Source organism: Cynocephalus volans, chromosome 7 (genome assembly GCF_027409185.1).
Source record: "Cynocephalus volans isolate mCynVol1 chromosome 7, mCynVol1.pri, whole genome shotgun sequence".
In the NCBI taxonomy this organism is placed as follows: Eukaryota; Metazoa; Chordata; class Mammalia; order Dermoptera; family Cynocephalidae; genus Cynocephalus; species Cynocephalus volans.
Genome location: NC_084466.1, coordinates 151149783 through 151169339, shown reverse-complemented (window position 1 = coordinate 151169339; position 19557 = coordinate 151149783). Strand labels below are relative to the sequence as shown.

General features: G+C 45.2%; 1 protein-coding gene across 3 annotated transcripts in view; it reads left to right on the top strand.

The window, feature by feature from the left end:
- FGFR2 (fibroblast growth factor receptor 2) overlaps positions 1-19557 on the top strand; it is a 100652-nt gene that overhangs the window by 55113 nt on the left and 25982 nt on the right. For 2 of the 3 annotated variants that reach the window (XM_063101871.1, XM_063101870.1), the window contains 3 exons: positions 5138-5328; positions 7723-7867; positions 9854-10050. In XM_063101871.1, coding sequence (XP_062957941.1) covers positions 5138-5328; positions 7723-7867; positions 9854-10050 — 533 coding nt within the window. The remainder of the gene's footprint in view (positions 1-5137; positions 5329-7722; positions 7868-9853; positions 10051-19557) is intronic. The other variant, XM_063101872.1, reaches the window with a different exon arrangement.

The following is a 19557-nucleotide window of genomic DNA, read 5'->3' as shown; positions in this document are numbered from 1 at the left end:
TGGGAATTCAGTGATTGAAGTCTCCTGGTGTTTTGCTGCCAGAGAGTGTGGCTTTGAAATGGTTCTTTGTGGCCAGTGCTGCTTAACTTTTGGGGAGAAATACTCAAGAGACCAGTGTGTGCTGGGAAACCAGTGACTCTGGGCTTGATTAATTTATAGGTGTAATTTAAGAGCCTGGTTCTTTTTCTGATCCCTGGGATGCTTGTTTACTGAGTCCGTAGACATGAGGCCTCTCTGCTCGGTGGATATTTTTATGGCCTTTGCTATGTCTGAGCAAAAGTTGTAGATCTCTTATGAGCAAACATGTTATTATGTCCAAAGGAGGACCGGCATGTTATAAAGTTTCAATGGTCAATTAACAACGATTTATTCTTTGTCACTCAGGTATTTTGTCTTTCTCTCTCTCAGTAATTACCTCTTGGAGTGAGGCAGGCTGTGTTTTCCTCCTGTAGTCTTTAGCTGGATTATGGCTCCCAGCTACAGAGCAGGACTTGAGTGAGCCTATCTCGACAGACTCTTAGCAGCTGGGCTTTCTGCTTTTGTAAAGTGGACACTTGAAAAAAGGGGGTAAGAGCAAGAAGGAGAGGGAGAGGGAACGTGGGGAGAGAATGCATTTTTTAAAGCACTTCAGTCTGTGTTTACTATGCATGTATTTGGAGGAACCTCATTCCAGCAGTGCAGCCAACTGTCCCATCGGCAACAGCCACACCCTTTGGATTACTTTCCACCCTGTCTTAATTTGGAATTCACACAGGGACCTTGGGATTGCTATTTGAAAGGTACTCATGCCGTTTCAGGCCTGTGTACTGTATATTTGCAACCTGCTGAAGTCAGAATATATATATATTAAAAGTGCAGTAAAGAGGGAGGTGACCTGCTCATCAGCTTTTCTGTTTTTCAGGTATTTATTTTCCTCCCCTTGTAAAAAGAAAAATCTGGTTTATATAATAGCAGAGACTTAAACATGCTATAAGAAAACCTTGCCTAAAACTGTAAATCCTTCCTGGTGGAGAAGATGTAATTTTTGTTATTGCGTGGAAGAAAAGATGAGCCAGCTCTGGGCTTTATTTTAGCCTCTCCTCCAGAGATAATTCCTTGACTAATTCTTTTTATATCAGTTTGCTGAGAAAAGCTGCAAACCCAAGGGTTTGGTTTGCGCAGGGCCTGGTGAGGTTCCAGGGTGGGGTCATCATTCCCACTGCCTCTGTCTTCTTCCCAAGTGCCCACGGGCCAGGCCAGGAGGGGCCACCAGCCTGCTTCCTCCTCAGCCGTCTGCACCCGGCTGTCACCCAGTGGTTCAGAAGTGAGAACAAGCGTCCAAGCGCTGTCATCCTCTTACTGAGCATGGCTCTTAAGGTTCTGATGGACTCCAAGGCAAGATGCATTGCTGAAGGGTACGAGTGGAGCAGCATGGTGCTCACAGACGCTGGCATCTTGGGACCTTTTCCAAGACGTTTCAGGCCTTGTTCTCTGACTTGTTTAAGGGCAGAGAATATGGTTGCAAAGGAAATCAAAGCCTGATGTGGAGAAACGAAACATGAGACCTACTGACTTTTTAAAAACATTTTAAATCACATTCTCTAAGGTTTCATTTTATACTGAAGGCAGCTGTAATAAGTTTTGGAAGATGGTGTAAGGTTTCTATTACAGAGCGATCCTGCTTGCAGTTTTTGTACCAAAAGTGAGAAAGGGTGGAGGGGGTGTGGGGGTGGTTAAGAGCTTATTTTGTATAAGGTGAGAAAATTTGAAAAGATGAATTCAAGACTGCAAGCAGGTAACATTTGTTATGCTGTAATTTGCAAATGCAATAACATTAAACCATTGCAAAAGTTGTGTGTGCGTGTGTGAGAATAGTCCAGATAGCAGTGGAATAACTTAATAACAGCAGCTCAGCAGCACTCTGACCACAAGTAAAACAAGACTGCAGCTCTGTAGTGGGCCCTGCCAGTGTTGCCTCAGTGACTAAATTCCCCGTCGAAGGCTGGCGCAGGCCAGAGATGTCGGGCTGTATGAAAGCACCCATTGTTCATGGGGCATCATTATTTGGTATTACATGCACAATGTTTGCTTGTGAAACGATTTATTAGAAACAAGTATGTTTAAGAAAGAGGACTTGGTTTGGAATTCAGTTGATCTGGCTTATGACATTTAAGATTTTATAGTACCTTTGTTTCTAAGAATAGACATTTAGGCCACTGTAAATATTTATCTTACATATGCACACATACACAAACAGACACGTGAGTGCAACACTGGAAAACCAAGCCAGGGAATGAATTGATACTTAAAGTTCACTTTTCTGTGGGAAAGAGTAAACCTTCTCCATATTTGATAGGTACATAGGAGCATATTTTGTGACTTGGCTGGCAATCTCCAGCACAGAGGACAGCTTCCTCTCATGCTGTGGTCTCTTGGTAGGGGTCTGGTAAGGAGAGAGAAGAGTGTGAAGATAGTGAGGTTTTTTTGTTTCGGACATATGATTTGGAGTACTTGTATTTATAATGATATCCAGTGTGGTTGTTTTTTTGGTGGTTGGCCAGTAAGGTGAACCGAACCCGTGACCTTGGTGTTACAAGGCTGTGCTCTAACCAGCTGAGCTAACCGGCCAGCCGAGAAGAGTATGTAGGTGGACTTCAGTCTGTCCTTCCCACATGGATGGGGCCAGCCAAGATTAAACCAAGTTTCATGTGATATTTTCTGAAGGGAACCAACTTTGAGATTTTCCGTCCACAAAAACCAGAAGTCTTGACTTCTGGTTCTTTGCTCTGCCTACGTGGGTGGTATTGGGGCAAATGAATAACTTCTTTGGGGCTTTGAAATCCTTATCTTTATAATGTGAAAATATAGGTATCTGGGAAGTGATGGGAGATTCTGGAATGAAATGTGCTAAGGATAACCACTGGCACTTTTCTTTTTAAAAAGTTTTTAAAGGCCAACAATAGGCTTGTGCAGTAAAATCAATTTGTGCATGGTCTGGCTCTTGTCCAGCAAATTCCACTAAATGATATTTTTATCTGAAAGGCCCCAATGTAGAAAGGTTTAGGTATCTGTCATTCTAATTTGCTGTTTCCAGCCCAGGGGCTGGGGATTCCCTGGTGCAGGGTGCAGACATCCTTGGTGTGTTGGGCTGGTTAGGATCTCGCTGGAGGTTAAAGGCAGCGTTACCCCTAGTTGGTGGCTGGTTGTGCGGGCATGTGGAGATGGAGCTGTATTTGTGAATGGACCGAATTGGGTTTTATGACTCTTGACAGAGCTGCCATGTAGGAAGGTTCCAGTAAGTTTGTAATTATAGTGCTTTAGTGGACAAGATCACACAACTTACTTTATTTTAGTTTAGTTTATTGTACTGTTTTAAGAACACTTAATATGAGATCGACCATCTGAACAAATTTTTAAGTGTGCAGTGTGGTACTGTTGGCTATAGGTACAATGTCGTACATTCATCTTGCTTCACTGAAACTTTATGGTCCTTCATCAGCAACTCTCCATTCTCCCCTCCACCCTAGCCCCCAGCAACCACCTTTCCACTCTTGATTCTATGAGTTTAACAAATTTAGATACCTCATACACGTGGAATCATGCAGTATTTGTCTTTCTGTGACTGTCCTATTTCACTTAACCTAATGTTGTCTCACATTGCAAGATTTCCTTCTTTTTTGAAACTGAATAGTATTCCATTGTATGTACCGATCACATTTTTATTTTATCCATTCATCTGTTGATGGAGATTGACGCTGTTTCTGTATCTTTGCTGTTGTGAGTAGTGCTGCAGTGAACATAGGAGTGGAGGTCCTGATTTCAGTTCTTTTGGATAAATACCTAGACGTGGGATTGCTGGATCACATGGTAGTTCTATTTTTAATTTTTTGTGGAACTTGAATACTGTCTTTCATCATGGCTGCACCATTTTGCATTCCCACCAACAATGTACAAGGGTTCCAACTTCTCCACATCCTTGCCAACATTTTTCTTTTTTTCTTTTCTTTTTGATAATAGCCATCCTGTCTGGTGTGTGAGGTAATATCTCATTGTGGTTTGGATTTGCTTTTCCCTGATGTTTAGTGATGCTGTTGGCCTTTTTGTATACCTGTTGGCCATTTGTATGTCGTCTTTGGAGAAATGTCTTTCGAAGTCCTTAGCCTATTTTTTAATTGGGTGTTACTTGATTCTTGAAGAACCTGGTGTGCAGTTACTAGCATACCTTGAGTTGGTTGTCCCTACAAGATTTCTGCAGACCACCTCTTAACTGGAGAGGAACTTTTCCAGGCATAAAACAAGAAGGGATGCCTTTCACTGGGAACTTTATCCCTAGGGAAAAAGAGGCAAATGAAGTGAGAGCTAGGAAGTAATTGTGGGCATACCCTCTCCAGAGCTCCTTTAAGATAGTCTAAAACATAGCCAGGATTGGGGAAGTGGCATCTTATGTTTCTTTCAGTGCCACCTCTGAATAAGCTAAGGAATGTCCACTAGTACCTGGCATGCAGTAGCACTTAATATTTATCAAAGAATCGAGTGAGTGAGTAAAGAATGAATGAATGTAGTAAATTCTGCGGCAAAGAAATGAGTCCAGCTGTTAGTTTGGGCTGTTCATAACTTAGGGCTTTAGCGTTTAGTTTACTTTTAAAAACAAGGGATGGAAGTGTTCTCAGAGCATCTTAGAAATGCATTGGGGGACACTGTGCCTATCGGAGTCATTTTTGGTCTTCAGGATGACCTTAAAGTGAGTCTTATCACTTGCCCGTGACGTTAAGGCTGTGTGGTCAAGGTGAGTTTTGGCAATTATCCAAATGCAGTAAGTGAAGAACCATGTTGCCCTTGCCATTTGCTTTTAGATTGTCAAAGTAAAATCTTTCTCATTGTTCATTAGGTGGCCATGGATAGCCAGTAACTTGGGACACAATAAGTTCTTTTCTCTGCTTTCTAAATAAGCGTTCTTTTTACAAGGGTCATGCTCCGGCAGTCTCCTTTGAAGTCGTTTTTGTTATGCACGGGGTTGTAGTGTTATTCCCAAGACATCAGCCAGCAGACTTGAGGCCCTTTTGGCTTGGGTTCTCTGGCAACCTCTGGACAACATAGCTTACCTATTGGTCTCTCTTGCTCCCATCCCTGCTCCTCCTTTCTTCCCTGTCTCCATCAGAGCGATCGCCACACCGGCCCATCCTCCAAGCTGGCCTGCCAGCAAATGCCTCCACAGTCGTCGGTGGTGATGTGGAATTTGTCTGCAAAGTTTACAGCGATGCCCAGCCCCACATCCAGTGGATCAAGCATGTCGAAAAGAATGGCAGCAAATATGGGCCCGATGGGCTGCCCTACCTCAAGGTTCTGAAGGTGAGGACTTTCTGAATCCAAAGGGACCCACTGCTGGGATTTCCTTATGGGTTTGGCCACAGGTTTTTTGATTTCCTGTTGGATTTGAGAGATGATTCATTTTTTTTCTGACCAGCCAGTGGATGGTTAAAGAATTAGCAGATTATCAGGCTTGCTAGTAAAATTTCAGAAGGGAGCTGTGGAGCAGGGAAAGAATAATTTAGCTATTTATCAGCTGTGAGATCTTAGATGAGACATGTAGGCTTAGCTGCACATCTATAAAAATGGGGATCATGATACTGTCTCCACTACAGGGCGGTTGTGCAGAATGCATGGGCTGGAATAGACAGAAAGAGGTTGGTTAGGGTCAGATTTAGTGTCCACCTTCTAGAAGCAATTTAGTTCCCCCCCCTTACCAAATCCTTTAGCCTTTGAAATCCATTCACATGTGATTTAGACAGGAAACTTTAGGAAATATTTCTGTGCCAGTGAAATGTTGGACAGGGACAATTTCTTTCCCCTTGTATTTCTAGTTTTGTTCCTTGCAAGTCCCCATTGTCATAGCATCAAACTCTTTATTTTTCGATCTAGCTTGCTCACCAGGGTGGTGATCTGAAGCAGCAGCTAAGTCTGTGCAGCTAGTTCTTAGCTGGCTGCCCACCATATCTCCCACATTTAGTTGCTCATAGAGAATGTCCTTAAAAAAACATTCTTCCAGTACAATCATAAGTGGCTCAACTAAGAACTCTCAACCGGTGAGGTGTTCTCTCTAGCTAATAATTCCAAGGACCAAAAAAGCTGGGGAAAAGATGACCAACCTGAAGAACTGCTAACCCATTCTACTAACTATTGGTCACACCCTTCTCCACCAGGTCACTTCCGTTGTCTACCACCAGACTTATTTTGTTCTTCCTAAACCCACAGCCCTTTAATGCTGCTGTTTAATTATTATAAATAATGAATTATTTTTGTGGTGTGTTGGTGGTGGGACCATAGACGGTGCTAAGTCCTTCCTGGTTGGCCGTTATATTGTTCTCCTGTGTCTGTTCTAGCACTCGGGGATAAATAGTTCCAATGCAGAAGTGCTGGCTCTGTTCAATGTGACTGAGGCGGATGCCGGGGAATATATATGTAAGGTCTCCAATTATATAGGGCAGGCTAACCAGTCTGCCTGGCTCACTGTCCTGCCCAAACAGCAAGGTAACAACGTTTCTGTTTTTGTTCTTGTTTTTTTTTTAAAAAAGAAAGCTGGACATAGAAGCTGAAAAGACTTGGTGCTTTGGGAGACTGCAGGCAGCTTATAGGATAACTCTTGCAGCCTTGGTATATTTACAATGATCTTTCTTTGGTGGTGCAGCTGGTTTGATGCCAGCAGCCATGGAAAAATGCCCACAATGTTCAAAGTGCTTGCTCTAATTTCTTCTAAAGATTATCCTCCACCCCCACCCAGTTTTTAAGTTGTTCCTTCTGGTTTATCTTGTTTGGGCTGCACATTTCCCATCATTACTGCACATTAACATCATTTTAAACACACACCTGCATGTCTGTTGAATTTGTGGCATTTGAATATCAGCAGAATCTATATTTCCTTCTACTCCAGGTTTTTAGAGAAATACTGGCATGATATAATTTGTTCAACAAAACATCATTTCTTTGGTTGTGTAACTGATCCATATGAAATACCTTCTTTGACCTTGCTATCCCAAATTTGAGGGTAGTTCGTCTTACTGAATGAAGATACTGCTGGATGCTATTAAAAGCAGAAGGTTGACTTTTTAAGTTTGTCATGACTCACATTCAAATGTTTATAAAAAAGAAAAAAAAAAGCCCACTCTTTTTGTTACCAAGATCATGCTTTCTTCCAATGCTATGTAAAGCAAGATGGTTTTGTAGAAGTAAAAATACTCAGAGCCTGGTAACCAAGACAACCAACCACCCTGGTGAGTTCCCATGGGGCCAGGAGGACGTGCAAGGTGTCCACCTGGGATATCTTCAGTGTTTTGCTTTATGACACAGCACTTTAGGTAGAACTATCCTCTTCTCAAGGCGGGAGTCTGCAGCCCACAGGACCAGAACCCAGCTTGGCCTTTTGGGTGCTGTACATTTGGAAAGCACCCTTAAATCCAAACCAAAGCCAAGGCCAGAAGAATGGACCTCTGTGGGCTGATTTTTCCATGCGTTTGATTGCATGCATGTCTAGGTGGTGAAGCTGGTGTGGTGACGGGCCTGTGGAGGTGAGCTGGTCAATGTCGCTCAGTGTCTCTCGGTTGTGGGCTTTGTGGATGGGCTGCAGTCGGAATCTCCCAGGGCCGGCACCTGCTGGAGCCCCCGGTGCAACGCCTCGTGGTTCCATGGCCCCCTCCACAATCATTCCTGTGTCGTCTAGCCTTTTCTCTTGCTTCCCTTGTTTTCTAGGCTGCCGGTGTTAACACCACGGACAAAGAGATTGAGGTTCTCTATATTCGGAATGTAACTTTTGAGGATGCTGGGGAATATACGTGCTTGGCGGGTAATTCTATTGGGATATCCTTTCACTCTGCATGGTTGACAGTTCTGCCAGGTATATACTGCTCTTTTCTCTCCGTGGTTTTTTTCCTTTTCTTGGTCGATTGCTATAAAATTAACACAGCTTCTGTTCTTAGAAATGGCCCCTTTTATCCTTACATAAAGAGTTAAAAAATGTTAAAAATTATCCCCCAGGGATAAGAAAGTTGCCTTGAAAATTCACTTACCGTAAGATCTCACATTCACATTTATGATCAAGTAAAATTTCACCCTTAAAACCCAAAGGGATCTTATATTTTTAGTGAGTCAATATGTCAATTAGCCCATCCCCCTTTCTCTTAAGGAAGAAGTTGAAATTACTTGTAAAATTCAAAGTAATTTTTTTTTCTTATTTCAAATTCCATTTTGCTAAAGTCTCATATGTGTTTTTATTACTTGAGCCCCACTTTGTATTTTAATGAGAATGTAAATAGATGGATATATATTGAGGTGCCTGGGAGAAGCACCTCCGAATGCAGGGTGCACAGAAGCAGTGTGTTACCTACCTCGGGAATCGGTGGTTCGGTGCATGTTGCATTAGAATGGACTGTCAGTTTGCTTTTACTGCAAAGCATGCTCCTGCTCTTGGGCTTGATGTTATTTCTGCCCTACATAGAAATAAACATCGGTAAAGCCCTGCTGCCTAAACTGAATCTTTAACCAATGTCTTTATTCTAGTTAAACTTTCCTGATGCATCTGCCTCTCTGTTATTTCTTTAGTGCAGCTGCATAGACTGACTTGCTAGCTCATAATGTTCCACTCCAGTTATTTCTTATTTTTAGAGTATGGTGCCTACTTGCATGCGTATTTTACATCTAGTACAAATAAATTGATCATTTCATTTTGTGCTGTGCTGCTGAGAGTTTTGACTGTCTCGCAAGTATTTTTCTGATTAAAATATGTAAGCTTTAAGTAATACCATTGCATCCATTTTTCCTGTTGTTGTGAATCTTTGCTTTGAAACAATGAGATGCCTCTTTTGTTGAGCTTGCTTTTATGTGCAGCACTGCATTCTGCGAGTGCCTAATTGGCACTTCTTAACCAATTTGCCTGACAGTGTTAGCACATTAACTAAGAATGCAGTTTGAGAAAAATGCTATTTGGAAATACACTGCTTGTAGATTGACCATTGAGGACTAAGGAAGGAGCAGACATTACTGGAAATTGATATAAGGATGTTGATATAAAAATGTGCTAAATTAAGTAATTATATGTGTACTCACATGCAATACCATCTCTGTTTTTTCTTTAAAAGTTGTAATGACATATCAATATAACCAGATACACAAAAATTTAAATGGTTATTAAATACTACATGCTTTATATATTATGGACATAATGATTCCACATTATAACCAATTCAGTTTTTATATTAAATGCATTGGCTTATTGAATTGAATAACATGCTGGACTATATCAAGGAACTCACTGAAACTTTTTCGGATCAACCTACTAGTGAATATTTATTTCATATGGAACTGTGTTCATCTGGGGGTAAATTACCTTGTTGAGTCTTCCTTTAGAAGATCCCATCCAAATAAGGCTGAAGCATTGTCACTGTCTCCTTAGAATCAAAAATGGACATTGTTTATATTTTAAGAATTTTTAATCTGGTTTGCATTGAGAGACCATCATGAAAGACAGTCCTTTCATTTGGGTGTGGTTGGTTGTCCTACTATGCCCAAATGTCTACCAGAATGTGGTCTTGCAGCCTTTGTGACTGGGTAGCAGTCACGCACTGGATTGTAGGTGCTCACTGAGGCTGAGACAGTGACCACCTGGGCTCTGGTGGTAAAGGGAGAGGCACAGGCAGGAGGCACTTGGCAGGCCTGTGGTCCGTGCCATTCTCCAGCATTTAGTTACTGGGAAGCCCATCTTGCCTTGTGAATGGTCGCTGCCTTTTGATCCCTTTAGTTATGTTATGATGCATCAATCTGGTGTCCTAACTTTGTGGCTTGCTTATCTATCCCCTCTCCCCCACCACTGTGATCTGCAATCTAGCTCCTGTAAGAGAAAAGGAGATTACAGCTTCCCCAGACTACCTGGAGATAGCCATTTACTGCATAGGGGTCTTCTTAATCGCCTGTATGGTGGTGACAGTCATCTTGTGCCGAATGAAGACCACAACCAAGAAGCCCGACTTCAGCAGCCAGCCAGCTGTGCACAAGCTGACCAAGCGCATCCCCCTGCGGAGACAGGTAACAGAAAGTAGATAAAGAGTTTAAAGAAATTTACTATCCCCCATGACCCAGCCAGTTCTTGGGTCTTGTCCTCTGCTTTGAAACCATCTACTTCTGTGAGCTTTAATGTGTGTTTCTGACGTGCTGCTTGGTGGTCGTCCAATTAGTGTTTGGAGCTTTGAGAGTCACGTTCTGGTACATCACTGGGATCACTGGAGTCTAGTACCAAGGGCAAGAAAGGACAATAGTGTGGGAATCAGAAAGCCGGTCAGCAGGGTTGGAAATAACTCTACAAGCAATTCCCTGTGTGTGTGTTTGAGACTCAAGTACAGTGGTCTCTTCACACTTTTGTCTCCTATGATCTTGTGCTTTTTTTTGAGACAGGCATGAATATTTGGATGGGGCTTGTGCTACTAGGAGGAAAGAGATTCTGTTTTTCTTGATTTATTTTTTTAAGTCAGAATCAGAAAATGACCCCTCTGGGGGTGCGTCTGAACTACTGCTTGATTTAAACTGGTCCATGATGTCTTTCTAAACTGAATTTTGGCTTAACTCCTGTGGTTCTTAAAATAGAATTTTATGCATATATGTTATTTTTAGTAGTTCATGTGTGGCCATGGATTTGGTGGTAGAGTGATTTTTATCTGGAACAGGCAACTGATTGTTTTTAACCTCAAACTTGGTCTTTGGTGGCAGTTAACTTTCTGCTTCATGTGCCTGCTGATTGGCTTACTTTTGCTTTGGAGGAGATGGGGCAAGATAGAGCCTTCATCTCTTCCGTAAACCAAAGCTCTGAAAGGCGGGTGGGACAGGAAGTGCTTCAGATCTTTTCTGCCTGTTCCCGAAGATGTAAGAAGGCAGATGTGAATGCAAGTGTTTACAAAAGTATTTGGAACTTGATTCCGATACGGGTGTGTGTTGTGTGTGCGCGCATGCGCGCTTAATTGCAAGTGAGACTAACTCACAGGGTCTATTTCAGTGTGCATTTTAGTGGAATTTATGAGGCGCTTGTTAAAATTGCAGATTGCTTAGTCTTAGCCCCAGAGATTATTCTTCAGTAGACCTTGGATGAGACCAGGGACCTGCATTTAAACTAGTCCCCAGGTGATTCTAAAATGTACTTTGAGAAACTCTGGGTTAATGCCAGCCCTGCCTCTCCTGGGACTTCAGGTAGTGGTGGCATTTTCTGGAGCAGGCATTGGGAAGGATTAGGAACGAGTTGGTCAGCAGTGGTTTTGGCATGGATCTGGCTGGCTGTTCTTAATCCAGCTCCAAACTCTGAGCTGAATGGGTCCTTGTTAGCTTCTTTGAAGCCATGTTTCAAGCAGGTCTTTCTTCATGGAGGCTGAGGGTGGAATTCAGAATGTGTGTCAAGTACAGGCAAATGACCAAATTGTGCTAAGAGCAAGGAAAAAAGGGGGCCCATTGGGTCACTTCTGCTACCAGGAATACTGGTGTTATTTTGAGTGACACCACTGTCATTTTTGGGGCCAGGAAAGCGATGATGGAGCCAGTTGCCTGAGAGTCCAGTCCTAAGACAGATAGTGCTGTGACCTCCAGGTAGCCACCCCTCTGCCACCCTCCCTCATCAGGTACCGGCGGGCCATTCTTAGAGCCGTAATCTCCAGGATCTGGCTTAGGGAGTTGAAAAAAGGGAGTAGTGTTCCCATCGCTGTTATTTTTATCCTAATAGGGAAAAATGCTACCTTCAGAAGGAAACCTGTAATTTGCCATCTTTTTTCTGCACCTGTTACAATGCTTTTTTTTTATACTTAAAAGAGGAAGATGCCCTTAAAATCTCTTTGACTCAACCCTTTCTCTCTGGCCAACTGGATTTTCTTCATTGACCATCTCCACCCAAGCTGGTCATTTTTCTCATATTCCCTGTATAACCAAGGGAAACTTAGGGAACATTCCTCTTTTTCTTCCCTCCTCCTTTTTATTCGTCATAATTTACTACATGCTTGGTCTAAACCAGTTTCCATGTAAGACACGGGCTGTCATATTCGCCAGTGGCTCCAAGATTATTTAAGAACCTTTATCTGAAAAGTAATTGCCTGTGTTTCAGTACAGTCAGGGAGTATGAGAGATGATGAGGAAAGTGTGCAAATACCAGCTTCCCTGGAAAAATAAATCTCTGGAAGTTGAATCTATTTGGGGGACTGTTGACACACCTTGGCTATTTACATATGTGAAAATGGGATGTGTTATTAGTTCTTAAAGAATGTTTCACAGTACACATGGGCCCTTTGGTGGAGGAGGAGATGCCTTTCGGGTATCTGGATAAAAGAGAGTTATTGGATTGTCACTGTAATGAAAAGCCCAGAAAGGCCCGTAGATATGTTGATGACAGAGTGAATACCACAGGGATGCCAAGAATGCCTGTATCTGGTGAGAGGTGAACCTGTAATCAATCAGATATCTCAAAGACGGGTTGCTGCTAGGCATTTACGAGGCCACTTCTCGTTCTGCATTGGCCCAACCTCCTCTGTGACACAGGTAGCACTCAGTAGCGTCACGGTGACCCGGCCCCTCACCCCTCCCCTAGCACACACACACACAACATCTTACCCACTCCCTCCCTCCATTATTGGGCTCTTTTTAGAACAAGAAAAGTTGCTTTTTTGATCTTTTTCTGAACTTTTCCTTTTTGGCATTTACTAACCAGCAGTGGACTTACTGGTGTAAGACAGACATAACAGTTTATGTGTTTTTTTGGAGACAAAAATGTTTTTTTCCCGTACCAAAGAAATTTCTTGTGATCATTTCCCAGTAACTATAAATTTTTTGAGGCTTTTTATGCACTTTGATACTTGAGGAAAGAGGAGCAGCTTTTTGGTGGGGGGAGGTGGTGGCAGGTGGCATCTCCCTGTTTCCTTGGGGGGGGGGCCCATCCCACATTCAGTGTCAGGGCTTGGACACCGTCCACGCACGTGCTCACCTGCTCCTACTCCTTTGGCTCTCGGTGTGTTAAACAGGACCAGCAAGAGCAATCCAGAGAGGAGTGTCTTTGTGAGCTTGGTTCTTGCACAGATCTGCTGGACAGCTGGTGGCCGTGGTGAAGCAGGCTTTGCATATCCATGCATCAAAGGGAGGGCTTCACTGTCTGTGTTTTCCACAAATCAGTTGGGCAGTGGGGGTGGGAATGAGCATGAAGGCAACCGAGCGTTGTTCTGGAGGCAGGCACTGTTGCTGGGTTTGCTGAATTGGTTTTTCAGTGAGGACAGCAGCTTCTTCCTCTGGAGCCAGAAGCTTCCACAGAGCAGGGTGGAGATGTAACCATCTCATGGTCGGCTCTGTGCAGATCACACTGTCTCCTGTACAGTTCACATGCTCTGCGGCTGCCATCCACGGCTCGCGGTGTGTTCTCAGACTGCTGTTTCTCCCTTTCACCTGCTGCTCCAGGTAGACTGAAAACCAGAGAAAAATCAAGGGCGATGAAGGTCATCTTTTGTAACAGGAACTTTGAGATAAATGGCATGTTCCTGGGAACATGACGAATATGATGAAGATGAAAGGAGGAGCAGCATGTGAGCCCGGAGCCACTTCTCAGGGCTGCGTATTAATAGTCCTTAGACATACTGAGTTCCGTGAAGGGCAGGTCTACTTCTAGAAGATTCTTTACTACCTGGCATCTCAGCAGCGTGATCTCGGAATAATCAAGTAGTCTGATGAAACCTCCTGGGGTCCAGAAGCATTTGGGTAATTAGAATGGTCCTGAGTGACTGAATGGGACCCCTGGGGTGGGCGCCTCAGCCTCCATGCACCTTCCTTTTCTCTCAGCCTCCGAGAGACAGGACGCTTGGACCAGGGTCTGACCTGGATTTGGCTGGTGCGTCTTCTGAGTAGAACCAGCTCGTCCGGGACTGGCGCATCATTACTCACAGTCCCGGGGAGAGGTGGGGGAGGTGGAGACTTGGTAAGGGAGAAAAGTGTCTGGTAAGCTACTTCGCCTAATTACCTACATTTTGTTATGGAGGGGAAAAAAAATCCAACTTCAGAAACCCCTTGTATCTTCATTTCAGCTCCCCCGGCTTGAAGTGGTATGGGCAGGGCTTGTAGCAGCAGCATGTTAACTCCGGGGCCTGGTGTTTATTTTATTTTAATAACATATTTTGTTACTATTTAGTGTTTATTCCTAAGGACTGACAAACACCCTTGGACCACAAGCTGAGAGAGGGTTTCTTTAAACACCAGATATTAATCTCTCCTTCCCTAATGTCTTGCTTGGGCCTGCTCTGTTCTCTGTGAAGTCCCCTCTAGTTGTTAAATTTATTCTAGAGTAAAGAGATAACACTATTTCTTGGTGGCCCTTTTAAAAAGAAAAGAAAAAAAACACTTCCTCACTTAATCTCCCATATGTACTGTGGAAATATACGAAAAGCACATTCAGTTAAAAGCTTTATTTATGGCACATGGTAAAGAGATTCCAGAAAGCAAGGAAGTGAATTTGAGACTGAAAATACATGTTAAAACAAAAAAATGCCTACCAGGATTTGGGAGTGGGAAAACAGTTTACTGGAGTGTTGGTGTTTATTGGTTATAAGTAACTCATCATGAACAATGGGCTATGTTAAAATTAGTGAAAGGAAACTCCAGGATGAAAATTTATAGGTAGGAATTGAAGAATATCTATAGGGAGATGATGTTTTTGTGCAAAAGGAAAAAAAAGGTGATAGTCTTATAGCACTGGAGAAGTAGCTGGATTTTGAAGGTGGGCCGTGGGAATTAGCTGGAGGGCGTGATTTGAGGGAGATGTGGTGTCCCACGGAGGAAACGCTGCCAGGGTCACGCCGAGCCCTCGGTTCAGGCTTGCTCTCAAAGTAAACGGGAGTAAAGAGAAAGCCAGTTGTATTTACAGTCCCGGAGGGGATTTTAAAAGCATAGTAAAAATGTATGGAGGTAAAATTAAGATATAGCACAGTAGACACAGTGATCCAATCCTGTAGTTTTGAAAGACTCCCGCAGTGGGTAGTCAGTCAGTTCAGGGAGACCCTCCCAAGGAACAGCGAGACCACGGCTTCGGATGCAAAAACAAGAGGTTTATTGAACACACAGGTACCCGGGCGACTCAGTCTTTCGAAAGACTGGCGCGCCGAGTAGAGCTCCTGGGTCCTTTTTATAGCAAAAAGCGCGGGTACAGAAGCGAGAAGCAAGGTAATTGGTTAGTTTAAATCAAGCCAGGGGTGAACTTCGGTCAAGTGGGAGTCCTTGAAACAGCTGAGGGGCACTCTTGAAACTTTAACTGACTTGTCTATTTCTGGGAACTATCCGCCCTTTGCCTCGGGCCGGGGCCCAGGTGCATAACCACAGATATCCTGTTTGACTCTGTTCCCCTTGTTTCTTAACTTGACTTTTTGGCTGTATTTTCCCTATACCCTTGTAAAAAGCACTTCCTTCATTCCCCCATTTCTCTTGTGGATCGCTCTAATCTTAGAGCGGAATTAAAAGTTATCTTCGCCATTTAAGGTTTGGTATTTTTGCCTAAGGACCAGAATCTTAACTGCACTTACCCTATCATTGATGAATTGGACTAGTCTATTGATGACGTAGGGCCCAAGGGTGAACAACAGAAGGAGGAGTAATAGGGGCCCGGCGATGGTTGACAGTAGGGTGGTCAACCAAGGGGAGTTATTTGATCTGGTTATAAGCATTTTCATAGTTTGAGTCAGGAGGCCTGACTCTTTTAGAGGCCGGTGCATCAATTTCTGGAATATCCCAAGCCTCGAGACCCGCCGCCAGGGCACATATATCAGGGGTAAGGGAGGGCCACCAAGTCCAAAGGGGGTGGACTTCTGTCTTGAACCAGACAACCTTTCCAGTTTGGGACAGTACCTGCCAGGTGAGGGTGTTGGGCTGGTTAGGGTTATTACTTGGTAGGCTTGCTCCGCCGCCGCCGAATGCGCAACTTAAGAGGATTATCAGTCCTCTCCAGCTCCCAGGATTCATCTGGTACGGAGGGTGGCGCAGGCTTGAGGTGAGAAGCATGTACCCAGGCTGCAATGCCATCAACTTTTACTGCGGTCGGGGTGGTCAGCAATACCAGATACGGGCCTTTCCACCGAGGCTCAAGGTTGCTGGGTCGATGGCGTCTGACCAGCACTTGGTCTCCGACCTGGAACGGATGAGGGATGGCCACGGCACCTGGCTCGTATACCTCCTTGATCTGGTCCCAGATCTGGGTTTTTACAACTTCTAAAGCCTTTAAGTGAGTAAATAAGACAGGAAGAAAGTTATCATCGGGACCCAGTGTTCCTCCCAACTCAAGTATGGGGGGGGGTCCCCCGTGGAGGATTTCATAAGGGGTCAGACCAAGCTGGCCAGGGGTATTCCTGGCTCTGAACAGCGCTAAGGGAAGGAGGGCCACCCAGTCTTTTCCACCGGTCTCTAAGGCCAATTTAGTTAAGGTCTCTTTGATGGTTCTATTCATTCTCTCTACTTGACCTGAGCTCTGGGGCCTATACGCACAATGTAATTTCCAATTTATTCCCAGTTGTGTGGCCAGTCCCTGGCTTACCTGAGCAACAAAGGCTGGGCCATTATCTGACCCGATCACCTTAGGGATCCCGAAACGGGGCAGGATTTCTTCTAGTATCTTTTTACATACAGTCAGGGCCGTTTCAGTTTTGGTAGGGAAAGCTTCTACCCATCCAGAGAAAGTATCTACAAATACTAGCAGATACCTGTTCCCATACCGGCCAGGCTTTACCTCTGTAAAGTCTACTTCCCAGTATACGCCGGGTCGATCTCCCCGTTGTCTTTTTCCGGTCTCTCGGTAGGTGGTAGTCGCATTAGTCATGGCACAAGCCGGACACCGATTGGCGACTTCTTGAACGGTGGACCGGAGATTCGGGATGGAGAGGCTGGTGCGGCTCGTTAGTTGAAGGAGCTTTTCTGGTCCTAAGTGTGTTAGCTGATGTAACCGCTGAATGAATTCTTTTCCCTGGTCAGGAGTGAGCTCTCTTGGCTTGGTCCTAGCTTGAGCAGGCTCGATTGGCTCTTGAAGCTTTATAGTTTCTGCTAGCACCCTGACCGACAGGGCGGCTTGTTTTGCAGCCTCGTCGGCCCTCCGGTTCCCGGCCGCCACAGGGTTATTTCCTCTCTGGTGGCCCGGGCAGTGGATAATGGCGACCTGCTGTCCGTGTAGATGTTGATGTTTTTTCCTTCGGCTAGGCGTAATGCCTGCGTCAAGGCGATTAGCTCGGCCTTCTGGGCTGATGTCCCTTCTGGCAGGCTGCTTGCCCATACCGTCCGTTTGCCATCTACGATGGCGGCCCCTGCTCTCCGCTTACCTTCCACAATGAAGCTGCTACCGTCTGTATACCAGGCAGGCACTCCGGGCAATGGCTGGTCCTTCAGGTCCCGTCGAGTCCCAGCTTCTTCAGCAAGGATTTCTGAGCATTGGTGTACTGGGGTGGATTCTGACTCGACTGGTAGTAGGGTAGCTGGGTTCAGGACAGCAGGGGGCGCGAAAGATATCCTTTCGTTTAGCAGCAAACTCTGGTAATGAGTCATTCTGGCATTGGTCATCCACCGATTGGGGGGCTGCCGCACAATACTTTCGAGGCTGTGGGAAGCAATCACAGTCACATTTTGCCCCAAGGTTAACTTATCAGCGTCTTTGAGGAGGAGTGCCACTGCAGCAACCGCTTTTAGGCAGGTTGGCCACCCACTGGCCACTGGATCCAGTTTTTTTGATAGATAAGCTACTGGCCGTCGCCATGGTCCTAGGGTCTGAGTAAGCACTCCTCGGGCTACACCGGCTCTTTCATCTACGTATAGAGTAAATGGTTTGGTGAGGTCTGGGAGAGCCAAGGCGGGGGCAGACAGCAAGGCTTTTTTTTATGTGGTCAAAAGCCTTTTGATGCTCCTCAGTCCAGGTAAAAGGAATGTTTTCCCTTGTCAGGGGGTACAAGGGTGCAGCCAGGGAAGCAAACCCAGGAATCCAGAGCCTGCAGAATCCGGCAGTACCCAGAAATTCGCGGACCTGCCTGGGGGTTGTGGGAGTAGGGATCTTCATAACTGTAGCTTTCCGGGCCGGGGTCAGCCATCTTTTTCCCTCCTTGAGCAGGTACCCCAAATAGGTGACCTCTTTCTGGCATAACTGGGCCTTTTTAGCTGATACCCGGTACCCCAACTTACTCAGTTCCTGCAAGAGCTTTTGTGTCCCTCTTTTGCAGCCTTCATATGTGGGAGCTGCCACTAGGAGGTCGTCCACATATTGGAGTAATATGACCTGGGGGTTGAGAGCCCTAAAAGGAGTTAAATCCCGGTGGAGGGCCTCGTCGAAGAGAGTGGGTGAGTTCTTGAACCCCTGTGGCAGCCGTGTCCAGGTCAGCTGACCAGCGTTACCTTTTTCTGGGTCTCTCCACTCGAACGCGAACAGTGGCTGGCTGTTGGGGTGTAGTTTGAGGCAAAAAAAGGCATCCTTGAGATCCAAGACTGAGTACCAAGTGTGACTAGGCGGAAGGGAACTCAGGAGGCTGTATGGGTTTGGGACTGAGGGATGAATGTCTTGCACCCTTTTGTTAATTTCTCTCAAGTCTTGGACTGGCCGATAGTCATTGGTCCCTGGCTTTTTTACTGGTAGCAGAGGGGTGTTCCAGGGCGACTGGCAGGGCACTAAGACCCCTAGGTCTAAGAACCTTTGGATGTGGGGTCTGATGCCTTCCCGGGCTTCTTTAGTCATTGGATACTGTCGGACGGCCACCGGTGAGGCACCCGATTTCAGCTCTACTACTACTGGTGGGACGTTATTGGCCAGTCCCATACCTGTCTTTTCTGCCCATACGGTGGGAAAAAGTTGGAGCCAGGATGGGTCGATGGAGGGAGAGGCCGGCTTTTCATACAGCCGGTATTCTTCTTCTAGGTTTAGGACCAAGCACATGGTAGAGTGATCTCCCCATGTTACTTGTGGGCCCTCTGTAGAAAACTGGATTTGGGCCTTTAGTTTGGTCAGAATGTCCCGGCCCAACAGAGGAGCAGGGCACTCAGGTATGACCAAAAAGGAATGGGTCACTTGTTTATGTCCAACCTTTAAAAGTCTTTGTGTGGTCCAGGGGTAGACTTTGCTGCCGGTTGCTCCTACTACGACTGTCCGCCTGGACCCTACCTTCCCCATGGGTTGGGTCAACACCGAATGTTCAGCCCCGGTATCGACCAGAAACTCGATGGGGGTCCCCTCCACAGTCAGTGTTACCCTAGGTTCGGGGAGGGGGTCCGAACCCCGACTCCCCTAGTCATCTAGGGATAGAACCTTGGCTTCTCTGATGTTCTTTTTCCGGGGACATTCTCTTGCCCAGTGACCCTTCTCTTTACAGTACGCGCATTGGTCTTTGTCTAGAGGGGGTCTTCCATCCCTAGGTGTTTTCTTTGCCCGGTTGCTCAGGTTCCCTGTCTGCCTATCTCTAGACCCTCTTTCACCTACCACTGCGGCCAAAATCCTAGTTAAATTTTTTTCTTGGCGTTTATCACGCCGCCTCTCTCTCTCTTCTGTCTCTTTTTTTTCTCTTTCCTGTCTTTCTT